This window comes from Blastomyces gilchristii, assembly GCF_000003855.2.
Source record: "Blastomyces gilchristii SLH14081 genomic scaffold supercont1.23, whole genome shotgun sequence".
NCBI classification, from domain to species: domain Eukaryota; kingdom Fungi; phylum Ascomycota; class Eurotiomycetes; order Onygenales; family Ajellomycetaceae; genus Blastomyces; species Blastomyces gilchristii.
The window spans coordinates 315,664-341,632 of NW_003101659.1; the positions used below are offsets into that span (position 1 = coordinate 315,664).

General features: G+C 48.1%; 9 protein-coding genes across 9 annotated transcripts; 4 read left to right on the forward strand and 5 right to left on the reverse strand.

Annotated features, from left to right (window-relative positions):
• Window positions 1–34: 34 nt before the first annotated feature.
• On the reverse strand, window positions 35–818 carry BDBG_08315 (EF-hand superfamily Ca2+-modulated protein; the record flags this gene model as incomplete). The annotated part of the gene is made up of 3 exons (XM_031723504.1): window positions 35–398; window positions 525–724; window positions 816–818. 3 exons carry the CDS (start codon window positions 816–818, stop codon window positions 35–37), a joined length of 567 nt encoding a protein of 188 aa, XP_031580683.1.
• Window positions 819–946: 128 nt separating this feature from the next.
• BDBG_08316 (thioredoxin) lies at window positions 947–4,104 on the forward strand. The gene is made up of 4 exons (XM_031723505.1): window positions 947–1,192; window positions 1,260–1,274; window positions 1,339–1,560; window positions 1,655–4,104. Exons 1-4 carry the CDS (start codon window positions 1,157–1,159, stop codon window positions 3,158–3,160), a joined length of 1,779 nt encoding a protein of 592 aa, XP_031580684.1. The 5' UTR covers window positions 947–1,156; the 3' UTR covers window positions 3,161–4,104.
• Window positions 3,287–6,093, reverse strand: BDBG_08317 (peptidyl-prolyl cis-trans isomerase-like 2). The gene is made up of 4 exons (XM_002621240.2): window positions 5,987–6,093; window positions 5,899–5,915; window positions 4,608–5,812; window positions 3,287–4,490 (listed from the first exon to the last, which is right to left on the reverse strand). Exons 1-4 carry the CDS (start codon window positions 5,994–5,996, stop codon window positions 3,953–3,955), a joined length of 1,770 nt encoding a protein of 589 aa, XP_002621286.1. The 5' UTR covers window positions 5,997–6,093; the 3' UTR covers window positions 3,287–3,952.
• A 496-nt stretch (window positions 6,094–6,589) lies between these two features.
• BDBG_08318 (YjeF_N domain-containing protein) lies at window positions 6,590–9,004 on the reverse strand (the record flags this gene model as incomplete). The annotated part of the gene is made up of 3 exons (XM_002621241.2): window positions 6,590–6,837; window positions 6,908–8,833; window positions 8,890–9,004. The coding sequence occupies 3 exons, from the start codon at window positions 9,002–9,004 to the stop codon at window positions 6,590–6,592; spliced, it is 2,289 nt and encodes a 762-aa protein (XP_002621287.1).
• A 464-nt stretch (window positions 9,005–9,468) lies between these two features.
• On the reverse strand, window positions 9,469–11,982 carry BDBG_08319 (mitochondrial DNA helicase; the record flags this gene model as incomplete). Its single annotated transcript, XM_031723506.1, has 3 exons — window positions 9,469–10,417; window positions 10,470–10,882; window positions 10,948–11,982. The coding sequence occupies 3 exons, from the start codon at window positions 11,980–11,982 to the stop codon at window positions 9,469–9,471; spliced, it is 2,397 nt and encodes a 798-aa protein (XP_031580685.1).
• Window positions 11,983–12,258: 276 nt separating this feature from the next.
• BDBG_08320 (BRCT domain-containing protein) lies at window positions 12,259–16,238 on the forward strand. The gene is made up of 7 exons (XM_031723507.1): window positions 12,259–12,435; window positions 12,488–12,549; window positions 12,611–12,887; window positions 12,953–13,581; window positions 13,634–13,907; window positions 13,958–14,038; window positions 14,099–16,238. Exons 1-7 carry the CDS (start codon window positions 12,414–12,416, stop codon window positions 15,439–15,441), a joined length of 2,688 nt encoding a protein of 895 aa, XP_031580686.1. The 5' UTR covers window positions 12,259–12,413; the 3' UTR covers window positions 15,442–16,238.
• On the reverse strand, window positions 13,906–21,171 carry BDBG_08321 (mitofusin). The gene is made up of 4 exons (XM_002621244.2): window positions 19,522–21,171; window positions 19,407–19,455; window positions 17,248–19,331; window positions 13,906–17,145 (listed from the first exon to the last, which is right to left on the reverse strand). Exons 1-4 carry the CDS (start codon window positions 19,811–19,813, stop codon window positions 16,760–16,762), a joined length of 2,811 nt encoding a protein of 936 aa, XP_002621290.1. The 5' UTR covers window positions 19,814–21,171; the 3' UTR covers window positions 13,906–16,759.
• Window positions 19,549–22,580, forward strand: BDBG_08322 (SNF7 family protein). Its single transcript, XM_002621245.2, has 6 exons — window positions 19,549–20,221; window positions 20,275–20,489; window positions 20,621–20,681; window positions 20,790–21,047; window positions 21,165–22,139; window positions 22,416–22,580. The coding sequence occupies exons 1-5, from the start codon at window positions 20,216–20,218 to the stop codon at window positions 21,303–21,305; spliced, it is 681 nt and encodes a 226-aa protein (XP_002621291.1). The 5' UTR covers window positions 19,549–20,215; the 3' UTR covers window positions 21,306–22,139; window positions 22,416–22,580.
• Window positions 22,581–22,991: 411 nt separating this feature from the next.
• Window positions 22,992–25,436, forward strand: BDBG_08323 (protein phosphatase). The gene is made up of 2 exons (XM_002621246.2): window positions 22,992–24,504; window positions 24,602–25,436. The coding sequence occupies exons 1-2, from the start codon at window positions 23,173–23,175 to the stop codon at window positions 25,181–25,183; spliced, it is 1,914 nt and encodes a 637-aa protein (XP_002621292.1). The 5' UTR covers window positions 22,992–23,172; the 3' UTR covers window positions 25,184–25,436.
• Window positions 25,437–25,969: the final 533 nt, after the last annotated feature.

Genomic DNA, 25,969 nt, shown 5'->3' on the forward strand with positions numbered 1-25,969 from the left:
CCGCAATTCAACGCCTCACCTCCCCTTCCCGCCCTCAAAACACCCCCGCCCTCACCATAACCTCCCTAAACTGCTCTAGCGAGACACCAGCATGCAGCCCATCCCCACCATTCGCCTCCCTTACCATATCCCTTAACAAGTCCTCACTGACATCCTCCTTCAAATCCCTCGCCACCCTTCTCAAATGCGCCACGGATATGGGTCCCGCAGTCCCGCGTGTGAACAGTCTATACGCATGCTCGACTTCGGCAGCGATGGCGTCGTCGCTGCGCGAGTGCAGTTTCAGGGCACAGACGGAGAGGAATGGTTCGTAGGTTACTAGGCCGGTGGAGGTGGGGTCGACGGCGGAGAGGATGGAGGCTAGCTCTTTTTGATCTGTGGGTGGGAGGCCGAGGGATCTGAGTGTGTGTGGTGAGTTGGACAGGAAGCAAGAAGGAGGGGAGTATACGGAGCCCATTTCGGTTGATTAACGGCTCTGGGGCCCCCGGGGGCGGGAGGGGGCATGGGGTATATTGCAAACATACATCAGTGCGCGACGGACATCTTGGGTTTTAATTACGCCTTCTTTCTCAGCGGGATACTCGTCGCTTTTGGTAGAGAAGAGATGAAACGCTTCTTTAATTTCCGCCTCTTCATCACCGGTGATATCGTTCTCTTTGGCAAGTTTGGACTGACGCGTTCTCTTCGTTGCGGAGGAAGAGGGTGCGGAGCGCCGTTTTGGTGGCTGCGGTGGTTGATTTTGGGTCGATTGGTTAGCAAGGAGTTAACGTGACTTAGAGGTTGATATCTTCATTGCTTCATTGACTATCACATACCATATTTAAGACATAAATCGCGGCTGGTGATATATGGTCAATATCATATCCGCGCTGCGGAGTTACTGGCAGCGTGTGGTTGACGTCGGGCTTGGCGCATTATATAATAAATAAGTCCATCATTCATCACGTCTGTCTGTTGGAACATACGTCAGATAGAAGCCTGGGATATTCACACCTTATATAAATTCGGGGTACACTCATTTTTTGCTCTTGGGGAGGTTTTCGTGTTATTTTGTACTTGGTACATTTATTTAGGCTTGCACTGTTCAACTCATCTGATATCGTTCTCCCGTAGCACGGCGGGGATATTCAGCTCCACTGCCTTACCCTGGTGGAACATGGACGTTGTATTATGTATTTATGATATCTCAAAGGTGCATGATTGACCCCAACTGTTGGTTTTACTACGACATTAGCTAACGACATCTAACTATGCACTAGGGCCTTGCTCGACAAGTAAGTAAGCGAGAGCAAGTTCCAGCTTCTCCTCTCCTATCAAGCGACTGCTAACTCCCGATAGCTCTCACTTGCTATAACTGGTACCCAGATAGATGCAATATATCACACGTCTCTAGTATTCGGGGGCGTGGAATACTTCTTTGGTAGAGGGATTCAGCAAGCGCCCCCTGGAACAACCCACCATGGAGAACCCATCGAGATGATCCACATGGGTACTTCCCAGCTTCCAATCGAGGTGATAGTTGAGTACATGGAGTCTTTAGCGGAGGTTTACACGGAAGATGTATGTAACTCTTTATTGTGCCCCTCCTTGCTCCCAAAATAAAATATGTGAACAAGTTAGGCAAGACCCAGGCTTATATCAAAGCGGTCACTAGTCCTACGATCTTTTCCTCCGCAACTGCAACAATTTTACACATGATCTCGCCACATTCTTAGTTGGAAAGGGTATCCCTGATCATATCAGAAACCTTCCTGAGACTTTTCTGAACACACCCTTTGGCCAAATGATGAGGCCATATATTGATGGTATGCTTCGCGGTGCAACTCAAGGCCCGGAGCGACCTTATCCAGTTGCCGCAAACCAGCCTCCTCTCTTTGAAGCAAACGGCGCTACAAGACCCGTCACTGGGCACACGAAGCTTTCACACCCTGTGAAGAAAGGGTATGTCCGCAATGTTACAAGCAATAGGGAGGTAGAGGAGCTCCTAAACTCTGCGAGGTCCTCGTGCGCAGTGATCTTTTTCACCTCCGCAACGTGCCCACCATGCAAAATAATGTATCCGGTGTATGATGAACTTGCAGAAGAAGTTGGCGACAAAGCTGTCCTAATCAAAGTGGATTTATCTCGCGCTTTTGATGTCAGCACGAAATACGGGGTCAGGGCGACGCCAACTTTCATGACATTTCTCAAAGGAAAGAAAGAAGGTGAATGGAGTGGCGCGAACGAAGGTACATTACGAGGAAACGTTCGACTTCTTATCGAAATGGCTTGGCCGCCTCATCCTCATAGGCGACTGAGGCTACCGAATTTAGAACGTCCCATAGGCACCTACGTGCTATACAAGAAGATCCCCCCGCTAGATAAATTGATTCAAAAACTCGGCTCGACAGGCGAGGAACCTGCCCTTCAGGATTTGGTCAAGTTCCTCAAATCAAGAGATAGTGGTGGCCCAGCGGACGCTGCACTACCCAACCTCTCCTTATTGCAAGACTTCGTCAAATCCAGATTCTCGTCCCTCCCGCAGGCCGTTCATTTTGCAATTATCGATCTAGTTCGTGCCACATTCTCCGACGCCCGTGTCAGTGGCTTCTTCGCAGAGGAAGAAGCACACCAATCACTATTAACTCTACTGGGCGGAACCAGCAATCTGTCCAGTTGCCCTTACAACCAGCAACTCGTAATGACACAGCTGGCCTGCAACCTCTTCACGTCGCCCCTATATCTAGATCAAATAGTATCCCACGACACTCTCCGCGAAACCTGCATAAAAATCGCCACGTCCTCCCTCCTTGCCACACAGGTCAGTCTGCGCGCAGCTGGCGCATCGTTCATGTATAATCTTGCGGCGTTTAACCATAATGCGAGACTGGATGAGGCGCCAGATCGGCTGTCGGAGGCGGACCAGGTAGAACTGGTTGCGTCGCTGCTTGAAGCTATCAGGCTGGAGACTGAGAGCGTGGAAAGTCTTCATGGTCACCTATTATCCCTGGGACTGTTTGTATACCTTGCGCCTATTGATGGGGAGGTCATGGACTTGTGCAGGGTGATGAAAGCTCAGGAGATTGTGAAAGAGAAAGCGCAAGCGAAGCCGTTTGCAAAAGAGCCACTTCTTAAAGAAGTAGGACAGGAACTTCTAGGGAAGGGCTTGATCTCAACTTAACGATTCTTGGTAGGGAGGAGGAGGGAAATGATCACTTGCTTGTTGAAGCTTTCGCTTTCCCCCCTCTTTTAGAGCATTCACCAGCGCCGTTTTGTTTTGAGCTTTCCCAATCCCCCTGGTTTCTTTGTATGTCCCCCACCGCTCATGATGATATTTATTCTTTCTTTATATCATACCCCAAATGCTTGTGGATTCCCCACTCGATTGGGTCCTTTATAGAGTCTAAGCGTTACTCCTTTTGCTCTCTTCGACAATCGGCACTGTATCTACTGCTAGTAACCCCCTGAAGCTGACAGGGACGGCATTCTTTGTATGGTCAGTGAATTGTCGTAAGCGCGGATTATGTAGGGTTAGGACATTATAAAACCACTTTCGTAGATGACAATGATACTCGCGCTGAAGTCATTGGCTTGCTCTGGTTGCGTTCTAGTGTCAGGGGAGCCTATTTGCACGAAAGTTATCGATTTTGACAACTGCTGCTCGATTGGCAGGCCCAGAATCCCCAATGAAGAATTATCTATTGACGGGAGCCTATCGCTAACGTAGTGTTTCAATATAATCCATTCAATCCCAATCTTCCAAGTAGAAAACCAGAAAATTCTTGCAAAACGCCATTTATTCCATCCCCACAAAAAATCCGGAACTGTCGTCTCAAGGTTTCCCATCACCTAGCTGCGCCGTGAAGACTTGAATGCCACTGGAAAATGTTGGTATAAAATAAAATACAGAATATAAGGGCCTCATGGGAAAGATAACAAATACCGACCCGAAAAGAAACACATGAAATTTTCTTCACCAACTATCAAAATTGCCAAACCCACCACCTCCACTCGCAGCTTTGAATTTCTTTCTCACATGTTCAGGCTCGGGCTCCTCATCGACAAATTCTACAATTTCGTCTTCACCAGCCTTTGTCTGAGCTTCGGCAGCGGCGGCGGTGGTAGCTGCTTTAAGATACTTCCCCACACCGGAACTTCCACCAGAGGCTGCAGCGCCATTCGCCGCGCCTCCAGTTCGCACGCGCTTACCTGTCCAGGTTAGCTCGTCATCGCTCTGCTCGTCTCTCGAGCCAGAACCTTTCGAAGCGCCACCAGCGGCGCCCGTTTGCGCTTCCTCGTCTGCGCGTTTCTGGCTCAAGAATTCTTCGAATGGATCGACGAAGATTGTTACATTGAGAATACGGATAGGTGTGGTGGGTTTGTTGGTGGAATCTACTGGGGCAGTTTCTAGGGCGTTGAGAGTCGTAGATGAGGGTGAAGGGTCATCGATTAAACGGGCAAATATGGTATGTTTGAGATTTAGATGGGGGAGAGCGCGGTAGGCAATGAAGCTGATTTTGATGGGTTAGTGGTGTTTGATATTTCAATTGGCACATACTAAGGGGACAATTCTCATGCGTGTCTACCGGCGGAGGGTGAAATAGATGAACGGACGTTGTTGTACTCACAATTGACTACTATTCGTATTTTTGCCCTTATTAGCCATGCTCACCGTCCCTCTTGCATCATGTTTGAACGGCCCCTCAATCTCGTCCTCAAAATTCTTTCCCCAGATACTTTCACCACCTCTGCCGGAACCAGTGGGATCACCACCCTGAATCATGAAGCCTTTAATGTTCCGGTGGAAGGTGACATCATTATAATATCCCTTCTTAGCTAGCTGAATAAAGTTCCAAACTGCCTTGGGTGCATGTTCTGTGTGTAGTTCAAGATTGAGATCTCCCATCGTGGTGTTAATGCGCGCATACCCCTTGATGTTAACGCGGCCCCGTCGCAACATGTATTGTTCATCAGTGAGAAGAGCAAGGTCGGCCGATGTATGCGGGGTGAGGCCAGTGCTAGTAAAAGAGGCAGCTGCAAGCCCCGTCGTGTGCTTCGCTGCGTTGTATGGAGTTGGTTTCTTGATTTGATTCATTATTGACCCTTTCGCGGAACCATCTTTACCAAAAGCTGTAGCATCCCTCCCCTTCGATTTTTCAAGAGCAGCGGCGTTTGCTTTTTGTTCGCGCTCAGCGCGTGCTTTCGCAACAGCCTCCTTGGCCTTCAAGATCTTCGCGGAGCTCCCCATAGCATTTAGGTTCACGTTACTGTTTTTTACCCGCAGCTGTTCATCTGACATTGTGTTCTCTCCATCTTTTATATATTTAAATGAGCTGAGATCTCTCGACTCGATATTCTGCGGGTCCTGCAAAGTGATGATATCCTTCCGTCCAAACTCCTCGTCCGTTACCAGATCTCTCCACATCTTTGCCTTGACATTTAGCTTTTCCACTGTGTCCCACGCAAAAACGGTTCCCGATGGTTTCAAAGCCACAAGATGTGTATTATCCGTGAACGCTTTATAAGTAACGGGATCAACATATTCGCCCTCGTCATTTTTCGCAAAATTCAGTTTTATAAGGTCGGAGCTTTTGAGAGCGGTTCCGTCTACGGGATTTGTGCCATGTTTCTTAATCCAGGGAATTATATTCGTGAGATCGAATATCGTGCCGGAGAGCGTGCAAACGGGGTGGGAGAATGGTTGCAGGGAGAGTGAGCAGAAGTTGAACGGAAGGCGTTTAAAGGATGCGTGCGCAGTTCCCGCTTTCGATCTGACACCGGAGCCAGCACTCGCAGAGTATGCATCTTCGGATGCCCATTCCGAATGGGTAATCTATTTATAATAAAAGGGTAGTTAGCATTGAAACAATATTGGAAACTGTATTCCGGGGTAGCTTTCGCCCTCGGTCTCAACCATACATAGAGCTTATCGGTTCCTGGAAGACAAAAGATGAGTTAGTATAACAGAATACTTTTTTGCGGCAAATAGTGACGCGATACGGCGTACCTTTTCCCATGTTCACAATCCTCAAAGAAGAGCACTATCAAAACTGCTGCCAGCGGCGAACCTCGCTGTCGCAAAACACAAAAATCGGAGGTTGGTTTGCGGCCTTGAATTAATTACATCAGCGGGTAATTACGCTTTCCGCCAAACACTAATCCTCTTTTGGACATCTCTACAAATCGCTTCAAAGACGTCAAATAAACTCAGGTGAAACAATTGAATGCCAAACTGGTCTCCTTGTAATGAAGTAGGACAGGGAGGATGGATACTGAATTACTTAGACGGTTTGCGCTATCTTTTTGGAACAAAGCAGTAGTAGCTGGGAGGATATATTAAAATTAATAGTGACAACATGAATAAGAATCAACCCGCCAGACCCTAATCCTGATTCTCCTGACCCAACACCTGAAGAAGACAAAGATGGTATTAATAAAAGATCATTCAAAAAGGGAAATATTGCCCTTTTCTTCCCATATTGCACGGCGACAAAAAAAAGGGGGTCGTATCATGACTCCGTTAATCGCAACCGCTTGGTTTGGACATAGAAAGTAATACACTCCGAGTAGTCGGATTTTAAGGCTGCTGTTCGCTAGAATGGGAGAATATTCAGGGCGTTGGTGGCTGGAATCGTAGAGGAACCACCCATTGATTCCCAAAGTCAACACCGTATCGCCGTCGGCTACCATATTTCCTCCATACAACCTGGCTGATACCAATATCCGCGACGGTGATGTTCCAGGCTAGCCCTTCGCCGGAGCCAAGGGCATGAATGAGCCCCGTTTTTGGCGCTGCTAGACATACAATAAATTTTGAATTGACACTCAATCGTGAGCCTTGGACGACGGTTGCTTCGCCTGAATAGAAGAAAGGGAGTTAGCCAAGGTGAAGAGTAATTAATATATCACAGAAATAAAGGAGTCGTACCTGATACAGCAGAAAGCCCGGATGGGACATCTACGGACAGAATTTCAACATTGCTGCGATTAGCCCACGATATCATTTCGAAGGCGGTCGCTTGGTCGTCAGTTCGTAGGTCATCAAAAGCTATATGAACACCAAATAGCGCATCTATCACAAGATAAGGTGCGTAGTCACCAGAGGTCAATCGCGCTGATAGTTCCTCCCATCTCATGACTCTCCCGGTCGCCTTCTTGAAAATATCAATCTGCTTTCGTACACCGTCCATGAACTCGTCTTCACGATCCAGGCCAAGGACACATAGGGTTATTCGATATCCCCGATTACGGAAATGTCGAGCGGCACATATAGCCCGACTACCGGTTCGATGATTCCCAGCTAAAACTAATATCGTAGAGGAATTTGCAAGTTTGGAAACTTGAGAAACTGCAGCCTCAGCAATACCTCGTCCAGCGTTTTCTGTAATGATGTCTTCTCCCAAGCCAAGCTCCGCAATGGCCAACTGCTCTATCTCAATCATTTGAAGTGGACCGACACAGGGACATTGCCGTTTTGTTGTTGTGAGCAACAGAGAAGCAGTTGATGATGAGGTGGGTCCAATTAACGGAGAACTCTTGTGTGGCTGCGGGCTTTCGGTACGAGACGATGTCTTTTGGCCACGAGATAAGGAGCTGATCTGGGAAGACACAAGAGTCGACCCGAGAATCGCACTCCCTTTTCGAGATTGCGCACGGGCAGCGGATACTCTCGATCTAGCCCTCGCGGAATTTCTACCGCTGCTGAAACGCTCATCGCTGGCTTCATCCTCGTCTGTTTCCCCTGCTTCACTGTTCCATTTATCGTTCGATGGACCGTCATCAAGTACATTTTCTGTGTAGTGTAAATTCTTGCCCTCATTTGTCCCTGGTCTGTGAACTCTTCTGTTGAAGCTAACCAATCGTTCTTCTCCAGTTGTGGTATCATCATTGCGAATCTCATCGAAAACACGACGTTTATCAAACTTGGATAGATTACTGGCGAAATCAAAGTCCCCCATCTCCTGGATATCCGTTGCGTCCTCAGTTGCCCATCCGCTCAGGTCCTCCGCATATGACTTCTTGCTCCGCATTTTTGACCGTCTCGCCCGTCCATTAGTGGATTTTTGTGGAGATGGATTTGGAGCAGGTTCAACAAACGCTGTCTGACGCCAACCCTTCCCCGGAATATTCGGCCTCGTTGTAGTTGTCGCAGCAGTAGGGTCCTCCATTATTGGGTTAACGATGGAGGATTGCACAGCAGCATCCTTATTCAACTTGTTCCTTCCACCCCTTCGACTGCGTTTTCCAGTGTACTTGAGTGGCACTTCGAGAGGCCCTGCACCTCTTCGACCCTCCGGAATATCCTCTTCCCCCTTTCCCACTTGCGTACCTTGATCCTCCGTCAAACCTTCGGTTCCGTTGAAACCCATATTATTAAACGGTTCGCTGAGTGTTGCTGCGGCATCCTCTACATCCGTTCGGTTTGGACCCGTGGCTGCTACAGGGGTAGGAACCATAACCTTTTCACTAGGACGGGTGGCAGGCTCCGAATCAGCGATCATGACTGGGGAAGTAGCGTCTCGTTTGGCAGTAAATGGAGGGGCGCTCGTGGCGGAAAACGAGTGGTGTTTAGGGGGCTTTTGGAAGCTTAGGATCGCCGGATCAACAAACCCTTGAGGTTGAGGCTCCCTCAGCATTGGTTCAACTATACTGTCCTGCCTCTGATGCGGAAGTTGCGATGGATGCTGTAGGGGGGGTAACGTGCTGCCATTCTGGAAGGGAGTATGAACTGTTGCTTCGTAGTTGTTCGTTGCCGGAGGGTGCGGTATTTGGTGGGAGGACAATTCTAGGTCAGCGATTCCCGGCGCGTCAATATGGTACAGTGGAATATGCTGCCCACTCCATAGAAGCGTTACTGTATCTGCGTCAGCACACATGCCCTGTCCATAGAATGTGGAAGACACCACAGACCATTCTGAAGCGTAAGTCGCTGTCCTGCAACATCAGCGACCACGCCTTGAACCTGAGAATTTGGGGGTGATTTGAGCGTAACGAGGACGGTATATCCCACGAAGTCCGCCGCCATAGCGAAATTAGAGCGGTAAATGGAGAAATGGCAAGAGTCAAAATTTGGATTTCGAATAGCGCTAGAAATATTACAGGTAAGAGTGTTAAGTATTTGTTCTCGAAATCATGTAACTAGCTATCCCTCTGGCGACCGATTTTGAGGCTTAGAGGATTGAAACCTTGCGATGACACGTGACCCCCTTATCGATAACCTTGAAGAAATGACCGTAAATCCTGCATCTTGAACGCGCATGGAATGACTCTATTTATACTCTGTATATGCAGTGAGAAATCAAGTAAACATAGAGTGTGCAGTAATAATTAGTAAGGATCTATCAGGAATCCGAAAATTTGCTGAAGCTGAAAAAAAAAGATGACCCCTGACGACTGAATGGTACATGTACATATACCTATAAATGATTAACAATGCTCCGATGTGGCCAAACTTTGCTCTATACAAAACTGCGACGTAAAATATGCGTCTCATGCATATATGCTCTGAAGCACCTCATCGTCCCATTCATCCATGTAATCTGTACCTGTTCGCTTGACAGTCATGGCTTGGTCACGGCTCTGTTTGGCAGTAGCGTTGGTATTTGCGTTCGTACTGGTGCTTGTGCTGGTGGTGCTGGTAGTGCCAACGGCGCTGGCATTCCCGTCCGCAACGGAGTTGGCATTGGCATTGGTATTGGTTGCGTCTGTGATGCTATGTATGCTAGATAAATTGGAATAAAATTCTAAGACTTTAGGGTGAACCATGACTCGACGGGGATCAAAGTTGGAAACCTGCAAGCCATCCTTAGAGGTCGCCCGACTAAGCGCAACATAGGCTTGTCCTCTCTCGAAAACCCGTCCAAGGTCAACTTTAACTCGCTGTAGAGTCTGACCTTGTGCCTTATGAATAGAGAGTGCCCATGCAAGTATGAGCGGAATCTGCGTTCGTTGCGCTCTTACTTCACCATTTGGCAGCTCAATTTTCCACGTCTCTGGTTGGCAAAGCAGGTGTCTCTCCGTTCCATCTGGCTGGACGAAACTAACAACCGGCCAGATGCCCCTCGTGCTGACACTCCCTGTTGCATTCTCATAAGATTTCAATTTGTTGATTGTTCGTTCATTGGGATCATCGTTTGCCGAACCGCCATCAAAATTTGCGTCGTGTTTGCAGTAATAGTCGAACTTAGCTTCATCCATGAAGGCAACCACTTTCCCCAATGACCCATTTACAAGGGATTCGTCCATATTTTTGATAAGCATGACCTGAGCTCCCTTCTTAAGTTGAATGGTGGGTGCGACACAGTCAGCCAAGAGCTGTGAACGTTGCGCTTCGTTTTGCATTGTTCCGCCATCGACAGCTGTGAACACCATCGTCTTACCAGATAGCCTGCTCATTCTCGCAGAGTTGGCATTTTCGACCTCTGATCGGGTGGGAAATCTAATCTCAAGAATCAGCTGAGCAATTTCAAACACGGGACAATAGTTCATACAGTTCTGTTGCTTCTAGTGTATCGTCGACTAGGGGGCGAGCTAACTCTTTGAAGGCTACAATCGTCTCGGTGCTCAATTTCCCCAATCTCATCTCATTCAGCATAGCAGCGAATTTGGGATCCTTTTGCCTAAAGACGTGGGTCAAAAGAATTGTGTGCTGGATAGTGGTGTTCCAGGTGGAAGCTGAAAAAGCAAACTTCGCCACTTTGGTTGAATCTGGCACCGGGGGCAGTTGAAAAAAGTCACCAGTAACAACCAACTGAATGCCTCCGAATGGGCGACCGTTATTCCTGATCTTGCGAGCAATCTCCTCAAGTTTGTCAAACAAGTCACCGTCAACCATCGAAATCTCATCAATGATGAGAACTTTAGTCCTCAACCACCGGGTCCTGTTCTTCTGGTTTCGTTTCACCTGGGGGGAGGGGGGGTTGTCAATGAGAGGCTTCAATTAACAACGGAGGTTAGTTCCTCACTAACCTTTTTTACAAGGTCTGCTACAGGCTCCTTTCCTAATCCAATCCCGGCAAAGCTATGAAGTGTGACACCTTCAATATTACACGCTGCAAGTCCTGTTGACGCAGTGACAGCAACACGGTCAGGCTCTCTTTTATATCTTAGCCGTAGTTGTCTGATGATCTCTCTCATGAGAACTGATTTACCAGTCCCAGCAGAACCTGTAAAGAATATACTCTTGCCATCCTTAACGATGGCTTCTACTACTCTTTTTTGTTCTTCGCTTAGAAAGATAGACGCGACTTTTGGAGCTCTTGTGCCTAGGTGCTGCTGGTTTTTCTCGGAGCTCACACGTATCTTCTGTTGTTTTCGCAGTTCTTTCTGCTCCTCCTTCACAGCACTCATAGTCTTATCCCATGGTAAGGATGACGGTTTATTAGGAGCTGGAGTGCGGATAACAGATCTTGGTGCAGGTTTCGTTCGAGGCCTGTTTTCCGGTTCAGGGTTTTCATTGGCTTCCCATGGTAAAGTACGCCGTTTTGCTGGAGGAAGTAAATTTGTAGGGGGGGAAGATGACCACGGAAGTGGAAGAGTGCTTGGAGGAGCATTATCACTTGGCGGTGCCGGCTGTTCGGGGGGGGGAGGGAGTTCAGGTGGTTGAATCCGAGAGGAAGCGAACGACTGCGATTGAGTCAGGTTTATTGAAAAGCTGGTAGGCTCGTCTAGATCAATATCATCGTCGAAATCATTCTCATCAAAGTACACGTTGCTATGAAGTACCGCTAAGGGGGTTTCCGGAGCGGGCTGGACAGCATCCAACTTTCGTTTTATCCCAGCAGTTTGACTAGAAGAAACAGGGGCAGCTCTGTTCGGAGGAGCAGCCTTTGGAAAAAGAGTTCTCGCAGGAGCAGTATGGTTGCGGACCGCTTGATTAAACATCGCAAAGCCTCGCCCTCGGTGGGACGTAAATGGGAACGACAACCGTAAGGCCAGCCGAATAATGAAGGAAGGGCTAACAATTGCAGTCGAAGCTCGAGTCAAACGAGTGTAATTGGACATAAACAACTGCGCGTAACACCCAGACAAACCAATTAACCTGGGGATTACTGTAATGTGCCGTGTATACCGTTCGTAGTTGTCGATGCCATCGCCGTCTCTATAGGAGGTCTGTCTGTCTGTCTGTCTGTCTTTGCGCTTTCTTATTATTTATCTGTTTCGGACGCGCGGGTTGAAGACGCGCAGAAATGTCAATTAAATAATCACGTGACTTGTCAAGTAAACCTTACTGAATTGGAGCATAAAGGTCATGTGATCGCGTGTTCGGCGGCTCTGGGTCGCGTGTTTGCAGCTACCGTCGACAACAATGATTTAATACGAAGAAACATTTATGCGACAGTTCGGTGTTGGCTATTGATATTTGGAAAGCTCAACCCTAACTTACCAATTTAGCTGATGTTATGGGCAAGTGGAATTGGTTTCGATTATGAAGCATGGAAGGGGAGGTTGTACCAGGTAGGTAATCTGGTGCTCTATAAAATACCATTCTTATGCTGATAGATATTAGACAAGGAACGCCCTCTTTCGGGGGTGATTCTTTGCTGTACGTCGATATTGCCAGAGTACCGGGTAGGTTTGTCTTCTCCAGATCCATACCTCAATTTTCTCCAGTTGTTGATGGTTCATATAGGAAGAAATAGCTTCCATGGCCACCCAGATGGGAGCTGTCCATAAATTTGATCTCACTTCAGATGTCACGCATTTGATCGTCGGAGAACTGAATACCCCAAAATATAGATATGTGGCCAAGGAGCGGGCTGACATAAAGGTCTTAAAGGCGGAATGGGTTGAAGCTGTCCGGTCATCCTGGGTACTTGGGGGGGATACCAATCTTCAGGAGCTGGAAGAACAATATCGATATCCCACATTTGCTGGCTTATCTATATGCCTTACGGGATTTGACGACAGTAAGCGATGCAATGTTTTGTCACTTCTCGTTTGTCGGTGTACACAGTCTGCTCACCACGAAAAGTGAATCACAGGAACTCCCTACAGAAGACGATCACGGACAATGGAGCGGAATTTCGCCGGGATCTTACAAAGAGTGTCACCCATCTGATTGCGCGATCTGGATATAGTCAAAAATATAAGTATGCAATGCTGTGGAAAATAACAGTGGTTAGCCTAAAGTGGCTTGAAGACAGCCTTGTGCGAGGGATGGCTCTTGATGAGAACCTCTATGACCCTCTGCTCCCGGATGAAGAGCAGGGCATTGGCGCATGGAATAGATCCGCCCCGGGAGTTCCCGTGAAGCGACCCAAAGCGGCCATAACCAATCCTCAACGGACTCGGAAAATCCGCAGAGTTGCAAGCATGAAACTGGGTGGCCAAAACGAGGATATCTGGACAGATATTGTAGGGGACGCTACGAGAACCTCAAACTCGAGTGCTAGCATTAAAACTGATCCTAGCGGGCAAATGGCTGATACTCCAGCGGTGATCCAAGAACTAAAGTCCTTCGCTAGCGAGACTACCATAACTGAAAGAGCTCGCCCTGCCATGACCGAAATGTCCACACAAAAATCACAGGAGCTTGATGTAGCTCGCCGTGGATTTTGGTTCGGCGCTAGATTTTTTATAAAAGGGTTCTCTTCAAGTCAAGTAAGCAATGCAGTTATTCACCACCTTATCCGCATATCTAACGTTCCGCTAGACTAGAATTTTGGAGACTCACCTGCGCTCTCGTGATGCTCAAATCGTTGCGTGCCTAAATGAACTTGCAGGAGACATCCCAACAAGTGGACCCGCAATGTATATACTCGTGCCGCATAATTTACCACGTTCCGAACTCCCATCTATTGATGACTTTGTCGTAGAGCCAGAAATTGTGACGGACCTATGGATTGAGAAGTGCCTGCATAACAATGCTCTCGTGCCTCCTGAGGCACATATTACTAGCACTCCCTTCCCGAAATTCCCAATACCAGGTTCGTAAAACTTGTTCGTTTAAACACTGCATATATCTAACTATGAATAGCATTCCAAGGGCTGAGAGTTTGCTCGACTGGATTTTCCGGTATTGATCTCTTACATCTTTCGAAGCTCGTCAAGGTAATGGGTATGTGTTTTGACATGCCTTATCCCCATGAGCGACAATTTGGTGCTAATTTGTTACTAGGGGCTACCTATGACGAGTTTCTCACGCCCAAAGCATCAGTGCTTATCTGCAACAGTGGAAACCCGAATCAAGAAAAACTGCGACATGTCGCGGAATGGAATATCCCAGCTGTCATTGCGGATTGGCTATGGATTTCAGTTCAGACTGGGGAGAGAAAACCGTTCACACCGTATATAATCGAGTATAGACAGCCTCAGGACACTAGATGTCCGACCCAACTTATTCAACGGGATGAAGTGAAACAAAATGAACCCAAGAAGCGTAAGGCGCTGTTAGAAGATGAAATATCCCCACACACCGGCCCAGACACAGCTAAACAACCCACACTTCCTGCCCGAACTAAAGAAAAATGGAAATACACTCCAGTAGCGCGAGAACCAAGTGTCCCACCCGGCAGCGCCCTCCAAGAGCTTTCAGCAAACTCGCCACGGAAAACAGCCAGCCGTTCCCCGTCCCCTTCAAAGCGCAACCAAACCCCTGTCCCCACCCTCCCCGTGCCATCTGTCAGACCAAGGCACCCAGCAGCAGAAGAATCTCATAATAATAATAACAATAATGATTATAACGAGTATAATAACGATAATAACCAGGATTCCAAAACGACTCTCGACAGCGCCCTGAATGAATTCCTAAAACAAAAGCGCCGGGCAGCTTCTTCCAAACCATCCAGCCTGGAAGATAGAGACGGTACTGGCAACGGTGTACAGCAGCAGCAGCGCAAGCGCAGAAAGCAGCTCCTTGGCCGCGCCAATTCGCATTCCTCAATGTTACTAAGTGCCACCGTACCAGGCGGCAGCGGTGGCGGCGACACGCGCATATCCCGAGCCAGCTCCATCGACACCATGAACGAAGACGGCCACGGCAGCGTCGTCGACGGGCTCGGCTTCGACAGCTCCTCGACCCCCAAAGCCCACAGCAACGCCCCCAGCGTCTCTACCTCCTCCGTTCTCGTAAACAAGAAGACGGATAAGACAGAGGCGCAGCAGCTGCTGGAGTCTCGGTTGGAAATGTTCCGCACTCATACGACGGCTGATTTCCCGCATGGCGGCTCTATGCGCGATCATGGCGGGGCCGGGTTCCCGGACGACGATGACACGCCAGATCTGACGCAGTTGGGCTATGAGATTCCCGATGCGGCGGCTATGAGAGCTAAGATTGATGGCGGGGCGGCGGGGGTGGCGGATGGGAAAGATGGGGCTTCCGCTGCCGCCACGGCCACGGCTAGGCACCGTGAGATCACCTCGAAGAGTTTGGTGCTTAAAGAGAACGAGGCACTGGATGGGTGGGGGAATAGGAGGAGGACTAGAAGGTCGGGGAAAGGGGTGACGTATGAGGGGTTATGATTGTGTGATTTCTTTTAATCTATGGCTCCATTTTCTTTCTCGTACAGATATATCCGTGTATATACACATCGCACAGAAGGTGTGCCAAAATCTTACAAGCTTGATCGCGTTCTGTGCTGGCAGTCATCAAAGCGAGGGAATAAGGCGTGATATTTTGGTTGGTGAGGATTACTCGTTCAAATTTTCTCTTGGAAGCGGGGAGGTGTTTTTTTTGTTCTTCTTTGGTGCAAATTTTGGTTTTGGCGTCACGTCATCAGGGGCTAGAGAAATGTCCTGAGCACACTCTGATGGCGAGTAAATAAGGCGCCCTGTGGCTTCCAGTGCCATTTTGGATAATATATATATTGTCTGCTGAGACAAAGGCATGATAGTAGGATGAAGTGTATTTCAACTCGCCTATTCTAAACCGATAAGTCCGAGGTTATCGATAGAAAGAGGGTTCGATAGAATGGGCTTTTACAAGAGGGAATTAAGTACAGCATTAAAGGAAGGAAGCTGCATGCCAACCACAAAAAGATCATAGTCAAAAAATGAATTGCATAAACCCCGGACAGTTATCCACTTGTAGCTAGCTATAAATTAATGTACACCAAGCGCTTCGGGTCCCCGCAAAAATAAAAGCAGAATGCTTTGCTTCAGGTAATGATTTTGCGCGCTCGGGGGAGAAGAAATGGAAAAAGAAATAGGGCGTTGACGGGGTAATTTGTCCTTTAGGATACCAAGGGAAAAAAAGAACAAAAATAAAAATAAAAATAAAAATAAACATGGCAGAGGAACAAGAGGGAAAAAGGGCAAAAGAAATCTACACAAGCATGTAATAAGTGCTCCATTCAATTTTACTTGTTTGGTGTAGTAAAATGAAACAAAGGCACCATATCTACATCGTGAACTATACAATATATATAGATGACCAATCTTATTCACACCCATGCACATTTGAGTATGTAATTGGTTGTGAGATGGGAGATGTTGTGAGGGAAAAAAAGACGGTGTAAAGAAGGGAGCGGATAGGGGGTATTTACATGGAAGATAGAGAAAAGAAAAAGGCGTTAGTACATACTGCGTAAATACATACATGTGAAGATGAGAAGCATTAGAAACGCAAAGGAATAAAGAGGTGTATGCATGGATGTCTAGGAGGTGATGCATCAACCACTGTGAAGCAAAAAGGAGGAGCAAAAATAAAAAGAAATAAAAATAAAAAACGAATGGGATGATTGACGTCAGACAGCTAGGATGATACATTATCCCCATGCCCCTCCCTGACTAGCTCTTTTATTCGTCCCGGGGGGGGGGGGGGGGGGGAGGAAGAAGAAAATCAAGAACGCGAACCTCGCGCTGCTTGTTGCTGATATTGCGCCATACTGCCCGGCAGGGGTGATTCTAGATCAACCTGCTCAACCGCCCTGCGAGTATCCCTGCTCTCGCGGAATAGATTCGAGAAGTACTTGCTGGCAACTTCGCTCTCTTCCTTGGTCTTGCCGACTTCGGCTTTGCGCTTGGCTAGTTCTTCTGTGGCTGTCTGGAGGGTTGATTGTAGCCTGGATGCGGGCATGCGGAGGACGCGACGCACCTCAGAGGAGATGCGGGTGGCATTGGTGTGAATGTAATCGATTTCTGCGAGGGATTCGGAGAGTTTGCGCGAGATGTTTGTGGGGAGGGCGGTGGGGATTTGGGTGAGGAGGTATGATGCGGTTAATAGTGCTAAGAAATTCAAGATGGTATTGTTAGCTCGTGTTGGGGACGAAAAGGGGTTCCCCGGGGTTAATGAAGCGGTCCGACTGGAAAGAGGAAAAATAAACTCACCTGCTGCGACCATGCCAGGCACGATCATCCGACGCATATTGTTCGTTCCCAGAATCCTAGCAGCACCAAGCGCACCGTCGATCCAATTTGATCCTCCCAAGGCTCTTCCGCCAAGGACAGTGACAAGAGTCATCGCCATGCTGGTCCCAGCTACCTTTTCCTGCCGATGCCACAGGCCAGCGATGTCGAAAAAGTCCCATATATCGATTTCAGTATCGATCTGCCTGGCAGTGATATGTCGCTTTTGCTTGAACATAAGATCCGCGCGGAAATTAAGGTTGGGGAATTTATCTTCTCCGACGTGGAGGAGGCCGATGCTCTGGATCATGTTGACTCCCTGGACGGATTTTCCGCGAGCGTAATCCTCGCACGCGGAGACGGTGGCAGCAAGCTCGTCGAGCATAGCTACCTTCAGATCTTCCGCATACTGGAACGCGGAGAACAAACCCGGGTATTCGACGCCAAGAGTAGCTTCACCAAGTGTCGCTACTCTGGTGGACAAAGTTGTTCGAGAATGGTTATAGACTTCCTCGCACGACTCATCAATAGAATTAGAAAGCTGCTCGGTAACTTCTGTTCGACTCTTCATGCTTTCTTCGTAGGCGGGCACGAGTTCTTCGAGTTCCTTTGTCATGCGATCGAGTTCGGATGAAGCGACATCTCGGTTCGCAGAGGCAAGAACATGCAGATCAGAAAGGATGTTTAATAGATAGGTCTTTGCCGGAGCAAGTTTCGACCTTGAGCGTTTGTCAAGGACAAATCGGCGCAATGCACCCTCCAAGTTTTCGAAGTCCTGAATTTTCTCTTTCTCCTTCCCTTTTCCCTTATCGTCCGCTGCAATTGGGGCCTTTCCTTTGCCCTTTGAGCCATCCTCGTCATCCAGGTCTAGACCGTTATCACCGCCATCACCATCACCTCCTCCTCCGCCTCCACCAGCCGTGATAGCAGGCATAACAGGGACCGCATTACTCGATACGAAGTGAACAAGTTCAGCAGACTCCTTAAACGTCCGTGGACTCAATTTAGCAATCTGCTTCAAAACCATTTGTTGACATCGTTGCTTATCCCGGATATTGTCAAAGCCATTCACAACAATAAAAATATAAGCTTTCTCGTGGGCGGCATTCATGATAAATTCCTGTGCTGATAAGGTAAAATGGTTTGCAGCGGACACGACAAAAACGACCACGTCGATTTCCTCCTGTCGAGCGAAGACAGCAGTGGTCTTGACGGAATCAGAGTTAAGGCCGGGGGCATCAATGATGGATATATCGACCACGCCATTGTTTAGTAATGACTCGTCAATTGTCCTTACATCCTTTAGATAAATCTTGCACTGCATATATTTGCTGTTGTCCACCACTATCGATTCCAGGTCCTGTATGGAGTATACGTCATATGTACTCTCATCATTGCGGTTATACGGTCGGTCCTTGTGGATGGCATGGACCTCCTCAACGCCACCATTTTCTCTCGCATCCAGCACTTCACAGAAAATACTCGTGCACGGCTGCTGGTCTTCTGGCAGAACTTTGCGACGCAACAGCGCATTGCAGAACGTCGATTTGCCAGCATTAAGATCACCAGTAATCAACACCTTACTGGACAAATCTTCTATTCTATCCCTTAAAGATAGTAAATGTCTGATGCTCTGGCTGACCCTGCCATCTAGCAAAGACGCAATCGAGCCTTTTTCTAGTGAATGAACCAACTCTGACTGCGACAAAGCGCCGAGTTTCAGATCTAGTTTCAAGATGGAAAACTCTTGGGCGATCTGCGGCGTCACTAGCCGTGGCCCGGGAGGCGGTCTGTTTTCTGCAGCTTCGCTAGAGTCAGGAATCGCACTCCCGTCTACTCCTGCAGTCGTACGTCGCAACGGGTCTGGCCTTTCGAAAGGATTGGAATTTGCTGCATCGACCTGCCATGACTGTACACGCTGTGGACCAGGTGGGTATGAGGATGTGGGTTGAGTGGACTGGACGGGTGGGTAATGAGCGGGCCACTTGCGGTTCATTTGCTGGAGCTCTTTGAGAAGTTCTACGGTGCGGGTAATCGAGCGACTAAGCTGGGTTCGGTTCGAGTTGCTAGAGAGAACAGATAAAAGGGTTAAAATGGGGAAAAGGGAGAAATGTGGATCGGGGTCAAGGAGCAAGACATACTATAGTAATTGGTGGACATGGCTTGCGACAATCTGTCTTTCGTGCTCGGCTATATAGAACGAATATCTGTTAGTTAAAAAGAGGCCCAATCAGCAGAATTAAACCATAAACTAACCAGCCTCATTGAGCTGACCCGGAACAACTGGTGTGTGCGAAGGTGTCGGCCGGTCCCCCATCAATCCATCCGCACTCTCGCCCATTATGCTACCCCCATAGCCAGAATCGTGATTCAGCGACGCCATCAGCGATGTCACGTTGTGAGAAACCGATCCGGACCCGACGACCATATACTCAGGCCCTTCGCCGTGGTGATGCGAGCTGTTCGAAGATTCTCCTCCAGTGGCGTGTTTGGAGGAGCCCTCGCCAGCCGCCGAGCCGGCCTCACTCGGGAAATACTGTTGACTCATGGCAAGCAAGCGAACTGCGCCGATCAAAGGAGATGAGTGAGCACCCGCATGAAATGAAGAGGGGTCGTTTGAGACGTGGTAGTTGTGTGGATGTTGAACCGGGGGGGTTTTTGCAGAGGAAAACGGGTTAATGACGTTGGGTGGAAAAGAATTATTGCTGATGGTCCGGATCTGATTGTCCCGGGCTTGGCGTGGCGCTTCTGGGCAATCAGCAGCCGAAGCAGAACATCGTCACCGCGACATTATTCAGAGCACCAAGCCGTTGTTCTAGAGACCAGCTAAATAAGTGCAATCCAGCCTCCTGCTGCTGCTGCTGCTACTGCTGCTGCTGTCTATCACACTGTGATAGTTACCGGGTGTTATATTTTCCTCTCTCTTTACCTTCTCATACAACAACTCGCAATGAATGTACGTACCAATACCATACCCCGCGTTAGAACGACTGCTTACTAGGCAACCAGATCGTAGAATGGGCGTTTGGAAAGCGGATGACCCCCGCAGAGCGTCTGCGAAAACACCAACGGGCCCTGGAAAAGACGCAGCGCGAACTGGATAGAGAACGTGTTAAGCTGGAAAACCAGGAAAAGAAGCTTGTGCAGGATATCAAGAAGAGCGCAAAGAATGGGCAAATAGGGGCCTGCAAGATTCAGGCGAAAGATCTGGTTAGGACGAGGCGGTATGTCGATATATTTTCCTTTCTAGGGAACCTCTTTTCCGCGATTTATACACTGCTTGTGTGTTATCATTTCATTCAAAACCTCATGGTTGCTGATTCGATTATTCTTATTTTGTCATCGTTTCTTCTAGGTATATCCAAAAGTTCTACTCAATGCGAACACAGCTACAAGCCATCTCCCTCCGGATCCAGGTACGATTTTTGCTTGCGGCGCAAAAAAACAAACGAGCCTTTAGAACAGAGGTTATGTTTTCCCCGGGTACCAGGACGTGCTAACACCTATCGGGTTGCCTTGTATAGACCGTTAGGAGTAACGAGCAGATGATGCAATCCATGAGAGGCGCAACAATGCTTTTGGGCAGCATGAACAGACAAATGAACCTCCCCGCGCTACAACGGATAGCCATGGAATTCGAACGGGAGAATGAAATCATGGACCAGCGGCAGGAGTTGATGGACGATGCCATTGACGAGGCCACGGGAATAGAGGATGAGGAGGAAGGCGAGGAGATTGTGAAAGAGGTCCTGGATGAGATTGGTGTTGATCTCGGGCAAGCTGTATGGTTTTCCTTTTTTTCCTTTTTTTTTTTTCCTTGTTGCTTTTTTCCTTTGAATATTTTCGAGAGATATGTGTTTCTATAAAGTACTATGTTTGCTGACAGTTAACTATCGCAGATGGGAGAGACGCCTTCGGAATTGCAAAAGGCATCTGTCCCCGAGGGACGAGTCGCGCAGGCAGTCGGTGGCGGTGGCGGTGCCGGTGCAAATACAGACGACGACGATTTACAGGCAAGATTAGACAGTCTCCGTCGGTGATCTATCATCTTGCTGTATATTCCCTTTTTCCCCTTTTTCCCGTTTTTCCCTCCTTTTTCTTTTGTGTGGCAGGCAGCGGAGTTTGGCGTTTTGATTTCCACGCTACGGACTGCTACATATACTTCCTATTTCTATTTCTATTTCTATTTTTACTTCCATTTTTTCGTAGATTTTTCTTGCTACGAATATGTAATGGACAGTGATACATCAATCGCATGGAGGTTGGTATCTAGAGTTACCCGTTACACCCACTCACGGAGATATCTATGCATCGAAGCTAGTAACGTTGTTTTCTGGTAACATCTCTCGTGGGTAGTGAAACAATGGAGCTATATAACCCTTTGATGATATACGTAGGGTGTTCGATAACAAATCCTATCCAAGTGTATACGCAGTTAAAAAGTAGAAGTTGTAACACTAAGTCTTGGCGGGGCGTGCGCCTATTAATAACCCCCGCTAAGGCCCAGCCCGGCGGGCAACACGGGCAACACGCGGGCAACAACCTGCAGCCAGCCAAGCCCATAACTACATAAGAATAAGAACTAACTTAGCTAGACAACTCTCTCCACGTACGTTCCAGCACTCGTCGTTGTCTCTGCTCTGTGTCTCTGCTCTGTGTCTCTTTGCTCTCTCGTCACTACGACACAGGATACAGTCAGCCAATCACTGCTTAGCGCTGCCTCGAGAGACCTTGGCCTCAGTCCAAACCCACCTTATCCTCCTACTCTACTCCCGGCGTCGTCTCATCTCCCCACCACACCACACTCACTCCTCCATGAACTGAACCCGCGCTCCCCTTTAGAATCTCCGAATTCTACAACTACAACTTAGAAAGTAAGCCACTGCTCCCTGCATATTAAATTGTTTACATCTTCCCCGTTGCCCCTGTGCTGTCCGTCATTATGGGTGGGTGGGGGTCTGTTTTTTTTCTACTCTATATTGCCCCCGCCCTGGCTATTCTGTCCCCATAATAAACCCACGGATCAAAATAACTGCTCTTTTAAGTTATATTTCGCAGAAAATTCTCCTTCAATGCTTTGCGCTGCCATGATTTTTGATTCCTCGCGGCATGGTTGTTTATAAAAAGTACCTAATTTATCTTGATTGCAGAAAAGTCCTGCTGTATAACCCTGCCTCGTGCTCACCTCCCAGACAAACAACAACATCATCAGCAATAACCACAATCTTCACCACAACAACAACCACAAACAATCCTCTAGCTACAAAACGCCTGCTACACCTTACTGACACCCCCCCCCCCCCCCCCCCGGGCCCTAGTCCACATCGATTCACACGCTGGGGTCCCTAGATGGAATCTTGCTGACGAGATATTGCTGTTCCCGTGGTAGTTATCCACGAGCCTTAAAAGGGTTTGGTCATCATTGCTTCCGAGGTAACTGTGCTTCCAATATCCTACTTTGCCGCTTGCCATCACCTTGGATGTCCGGGCGCACTCGAGTGGGATTGAGTTTGCTAGGCACGGAATCCGACTATAATTAATTGCTCTGCTTTACATGATAATACTCAGATCGTGTTGTTTCACTAAATATGCACTTGTGGCATGCGACTGACACTTCCACTTCAATGTTCAGTCCAGGGCCCCGCTCGTCACGCTTCGCGATTTTCAAACTTGATAGAAACAATACAATAAATAAATAGAAAGAATCGATAAAAAAAAAAAAAAAAAAAAAAAAAAAAAAAAAAAAAAGACGTCCCGGGAGGATATAAATGAATACAAACTTCGCCGCCCGTCCACACCCTCTCTGTCCCATCGACACTGAAGCTCCCGTGTTTTGGTTGGATTGTCAAGCTGGCAGGAAGCAAGCGGAGGACCTTCTCCTCTAACCAGGGCGGGTTGCTGAACAGAATGTTCGGTGGCTCCACGAGCCCTACCAAAGAGAAAGACGATTCCTCCCCTCTCTCCCGCCCTGGTTCGGCGACTCTATCTATCAGTACGGAGAATACAGCCGCTGGCCGCGGAAACAAAGCCACCTCGCCTAGCGACTCCCTGTCTCCCCGCAACGAGGACCCGAGCCCATCAGCGGAGCAGCCAAAGCGACGAAGTAGCTCTATGACCAAGGCTGTCAATTTCTTCTCCAACGCTAAAAATTCCCTGCACCTTTCAAGCCCACGGGAGTCCCATAGGGAACAGCAAGCCCTAACGCCTATGCAGAAGCTGGGGAAGATGGATCCCGCCTTGATTGTGCCGCAAGGGTCCCTGAATAACTCAGCCGGTGAATCAGCGCCAACTGCGCGCTCGTCGTTTCGGGTTGGAGTCACAGAAGATAAGAATAGAAAATGTCGAAGGACTATGGAAGATACCCATGCCTATCTGTATAATTTTCTTGGAACAGCAGCCCCCACGCCCGCCAGAGCCGATTCTTCTGTCCGCAGCAAAAACTCCGAGGACTCAATATCTACATCTACAGAGTCTGACGATTTGCCACCTATGATTGAAACGGATAACGGATACTTTGCCATTTTTGACGGGCATGCTGGGACTTTCGCGGCGGAGTGGTGTGGGAAAAAGCTACATCTTATTTTAGAGGATATTATGAGAAAACACCCGAATGCGCCTGTGCCAGAGCTCCTGGACCAAGCATTCACTAGTGTGGATCAGCAATTGGAAAAACTCCCGTTGAAAAACAGCGGCTGCACTGCTGTCACTGCAGTCTTGCGATGGGAAGATCGACCTGCTTTGTCATCTCCCCCTGCTCCTCCACCCAATGCGACTTCATCCTCCCCGCTGGCGACACCCAGCAAGTCAGCTCTAGAAAAGGATAATAGTAACATAAACCCGTCGCCAGCCGTGCAGACATCCTCATCTCTAGAACCGTCGGGATTACCCGCCTCAGCCCAACCAGGATCCGCAAACCAGAAACAGCCCCAAGAAACAACGACAGTCGTGCGACAACGTGTACTATATACCGCGAACGTTGGTGATGCACGAGTTGTCCTATGTCGGAATGGCAAGGCGCTTCGATTATCGTACGATCACAAGGGCAGCGATGAGAACGAGGGGAAACGAATATCCAATGCAGGCGGCCTTATCTTGAATAACCGCGTAAACGGCGTTCTTGCTGTCACTCGGGCGTTAGGGGATTCATACATGAAAGACCTCGTCACTGGCCACCCGTACACAACGGAGACGGTCATTCAACCTGAGACGGATGAATTTCTGATTTTAGCTTGCGACGGTGTGAGTATTTTGCTTTGAGCTTTTTTTCATCTTTGAAACTAGTTTATTCTTCTCTTGCCAAAAACTAATCGTATCTTATCTTTCTTCCTGTCTACAGTTATGGGATGTCTGCTCCGACCAAGAAGCCGTCGACCTCATCCGCGGCACAGAGGACCCGCAACTCGCCTCGAAAATCCTCGTCGACCACGCCCTCTCCCGCTTTAGTACCGACAATCTCTCTTGCATGATTGTCCGCTTCGACACAAAGGCCATCCAAGAAGCGATAGAACGACAAAGACGCACGTCGGCCGGCCCACCAGCTATGACAGATAATACTACCGGTGCCGCCTCAAGTAATACTACTCCCAATAATGCTACTACTGATAATAACAACGCCGAATCCTTCCCACCCCCAAGCCAACTCGGCGGCATCAGCGAAGCGGACAAGATCGTCGAGAAGACGCGGAAAAAGGCGCGCGCGGGAAAGTTGGGGACTGAACTTGGTGCCGCCACTGCTGGCACTGCTGCTGCTACAGAAGGTGAGGATGAGAATTTGACGCCCGTGGAGTCCTTTTCGGCAGTGGAGGATGATGAGTTGGGGCCGGAGGTTTCACCAGCGGAGTTGAAGGGGGTGATTGAGGTTGCGAATTTGGATTTGAGCGGGGGGAGGGGGGATAGGAAAGAGGAAGGAGGTGGATAACCCGTGGCGTTTGCAATTGGGTCAGTTCGATGGGTTGGTTTTCTGGTTTGGGATAAAACCGAAGGGGGTCCTATTCGCGGTTTTTTTTCTTTTTTTTTCACTTTTTATTTTCCCCTGTTATTTTACTTGAACCATTGTTCTTGACCATTTTGATGTGCGTGATGTGTTTTATTCCATGACGAAATTAAGAATAGGAAGGGGAGGGAAAAGCCAGAAGAAGAAGCTAGGTTTTTTTTTTTTTTTTTTTTTTTTCTTGCAGGGAGGCAAAAAGCCCTTTTTCCCTTTTCCCCCTTTTATATTATGTCTTCACGCTTCTTCTTTTTCATTCATGTTTTTATGTCTTTTATGCCTATCATCATCGTGCTCTTTCTTCATATTTTTCTTTCTTCATGTTTTCCTTCTTTTTTCCATGTGGGTTATTATCGTGCGAAACGGGTTGGGATCTTTTCTTTTTTTCCATTGCTTCTTTTTTTGCTCTCACTCAGACTATGAATGCTATTAGGTTCTTTACCTGCCATCTATGCTATTATCTATATAATAACAGACCTCTATTACACTGAAGTCAAGAACTGACTGAATTATCTAGAAAATGATTATAAGAGATTCTACTGATCTGTTCTCAAGACCTATCTAGAGAATAAGTTGAGAAACTCTGTGAGCTGAACAGAGAACATCTGAGCTGTGATCATCAATATTAGAAAAAGAGGTGAGAAATCTGATGAAGATTACTCACAGTGCTTCATGAAATTATAATGTGAATTGAGATCTGTGAAAACAGAACTCTGA

Coding starts and splice junctions, on each gene's coding strand:
- BDBG_08316 (XM_031723505.1), top strand. CDS start 1,157: ATGGACGTTGTATTATGTATTTATGATATCTCAAAG. Junction 1,561..1,654: donor CGGAGGTTTACACGGAAGAT/GTATGTAACTCT, acceptor AGCGGTCACTAG/TCCTACGATCTTTTCCTCCG.
- BDBG_08317 (XM_002621240.2), bottom strand. Junction 4,491..4,607: donor AATACGAATAGTAGTCAATT/GTGAGTACAACA, acceptor CATCAAAATCAG/CTTCATTGCCTACCGCGCTC.
- BDBG_08320 (XM_031723507.1), top strand. CDS start 12,414: ATGGAAGGGGAGGTTGTACCAG. Junction 12,436..12,487: donor GGAAGGGGAGGTTGTACCAG/GTAGGTAATCTG, acceptor GATAGATATTAG/ACAAGGAACGCCCTCTTTCG. Junction 12,888..12,952: donor CCTTACGGGATTTGACGACA/GTAAGCGATGCA, acceptor CACCACGAAAAG/TGAATCACAGGAACTCCCTA.
- BDBG_08321 (XM_002621244.2), bottom strand. CDS start 19,813: ATGAGTCAACAGTATTTCCCGAGTGAGGCCGGCTCGGCGGCTGGCGAG. Junction 19,456..19,521: donor GGGTCAGCTCAATGAGGCTG/GTTAGTTTATGG, acceptor CGTTCTATATAG/CCGAGCACGAAAGACAGATT. Junction 17,146..17,247: donor GCCTGGCATGGTCGCAGCAG/GTGAGTTTATTT, acceptor TGAATTTCTTAG/CACTATTAACCGCATCATAC.
- BDBG_08322 (XM_002621245.2), top strand. Junction 20,490..20,620: donor GATCTGGTTAGGACGAGGCG/GTATGTCGATAT, acceptor CGTTTCTTCTAG/GTATATCCAAAAGTTCTACT. Junction 20,682..20,789: donor CCATCTCCCTCCGGATCCAG/GTACGATTTTTG, acceptor TGCCTTGTATAG/ACCGTTAGGAGTAACGAGCA.
- BDBG_08323 (XM_002621246.2), top strand. CDS start 23,173: ATGTTCGGTGGCTCCACGAGCCCTACCAAAGAGAAAGACGATTCCTCC. Junction 24,505..24,601: donor TGATTTTAGCTTGCGACGGT/GTGAGTATTTTG, acceptor TCCTGTCTACAG/TTATGGGATGTCTGCTCCGA.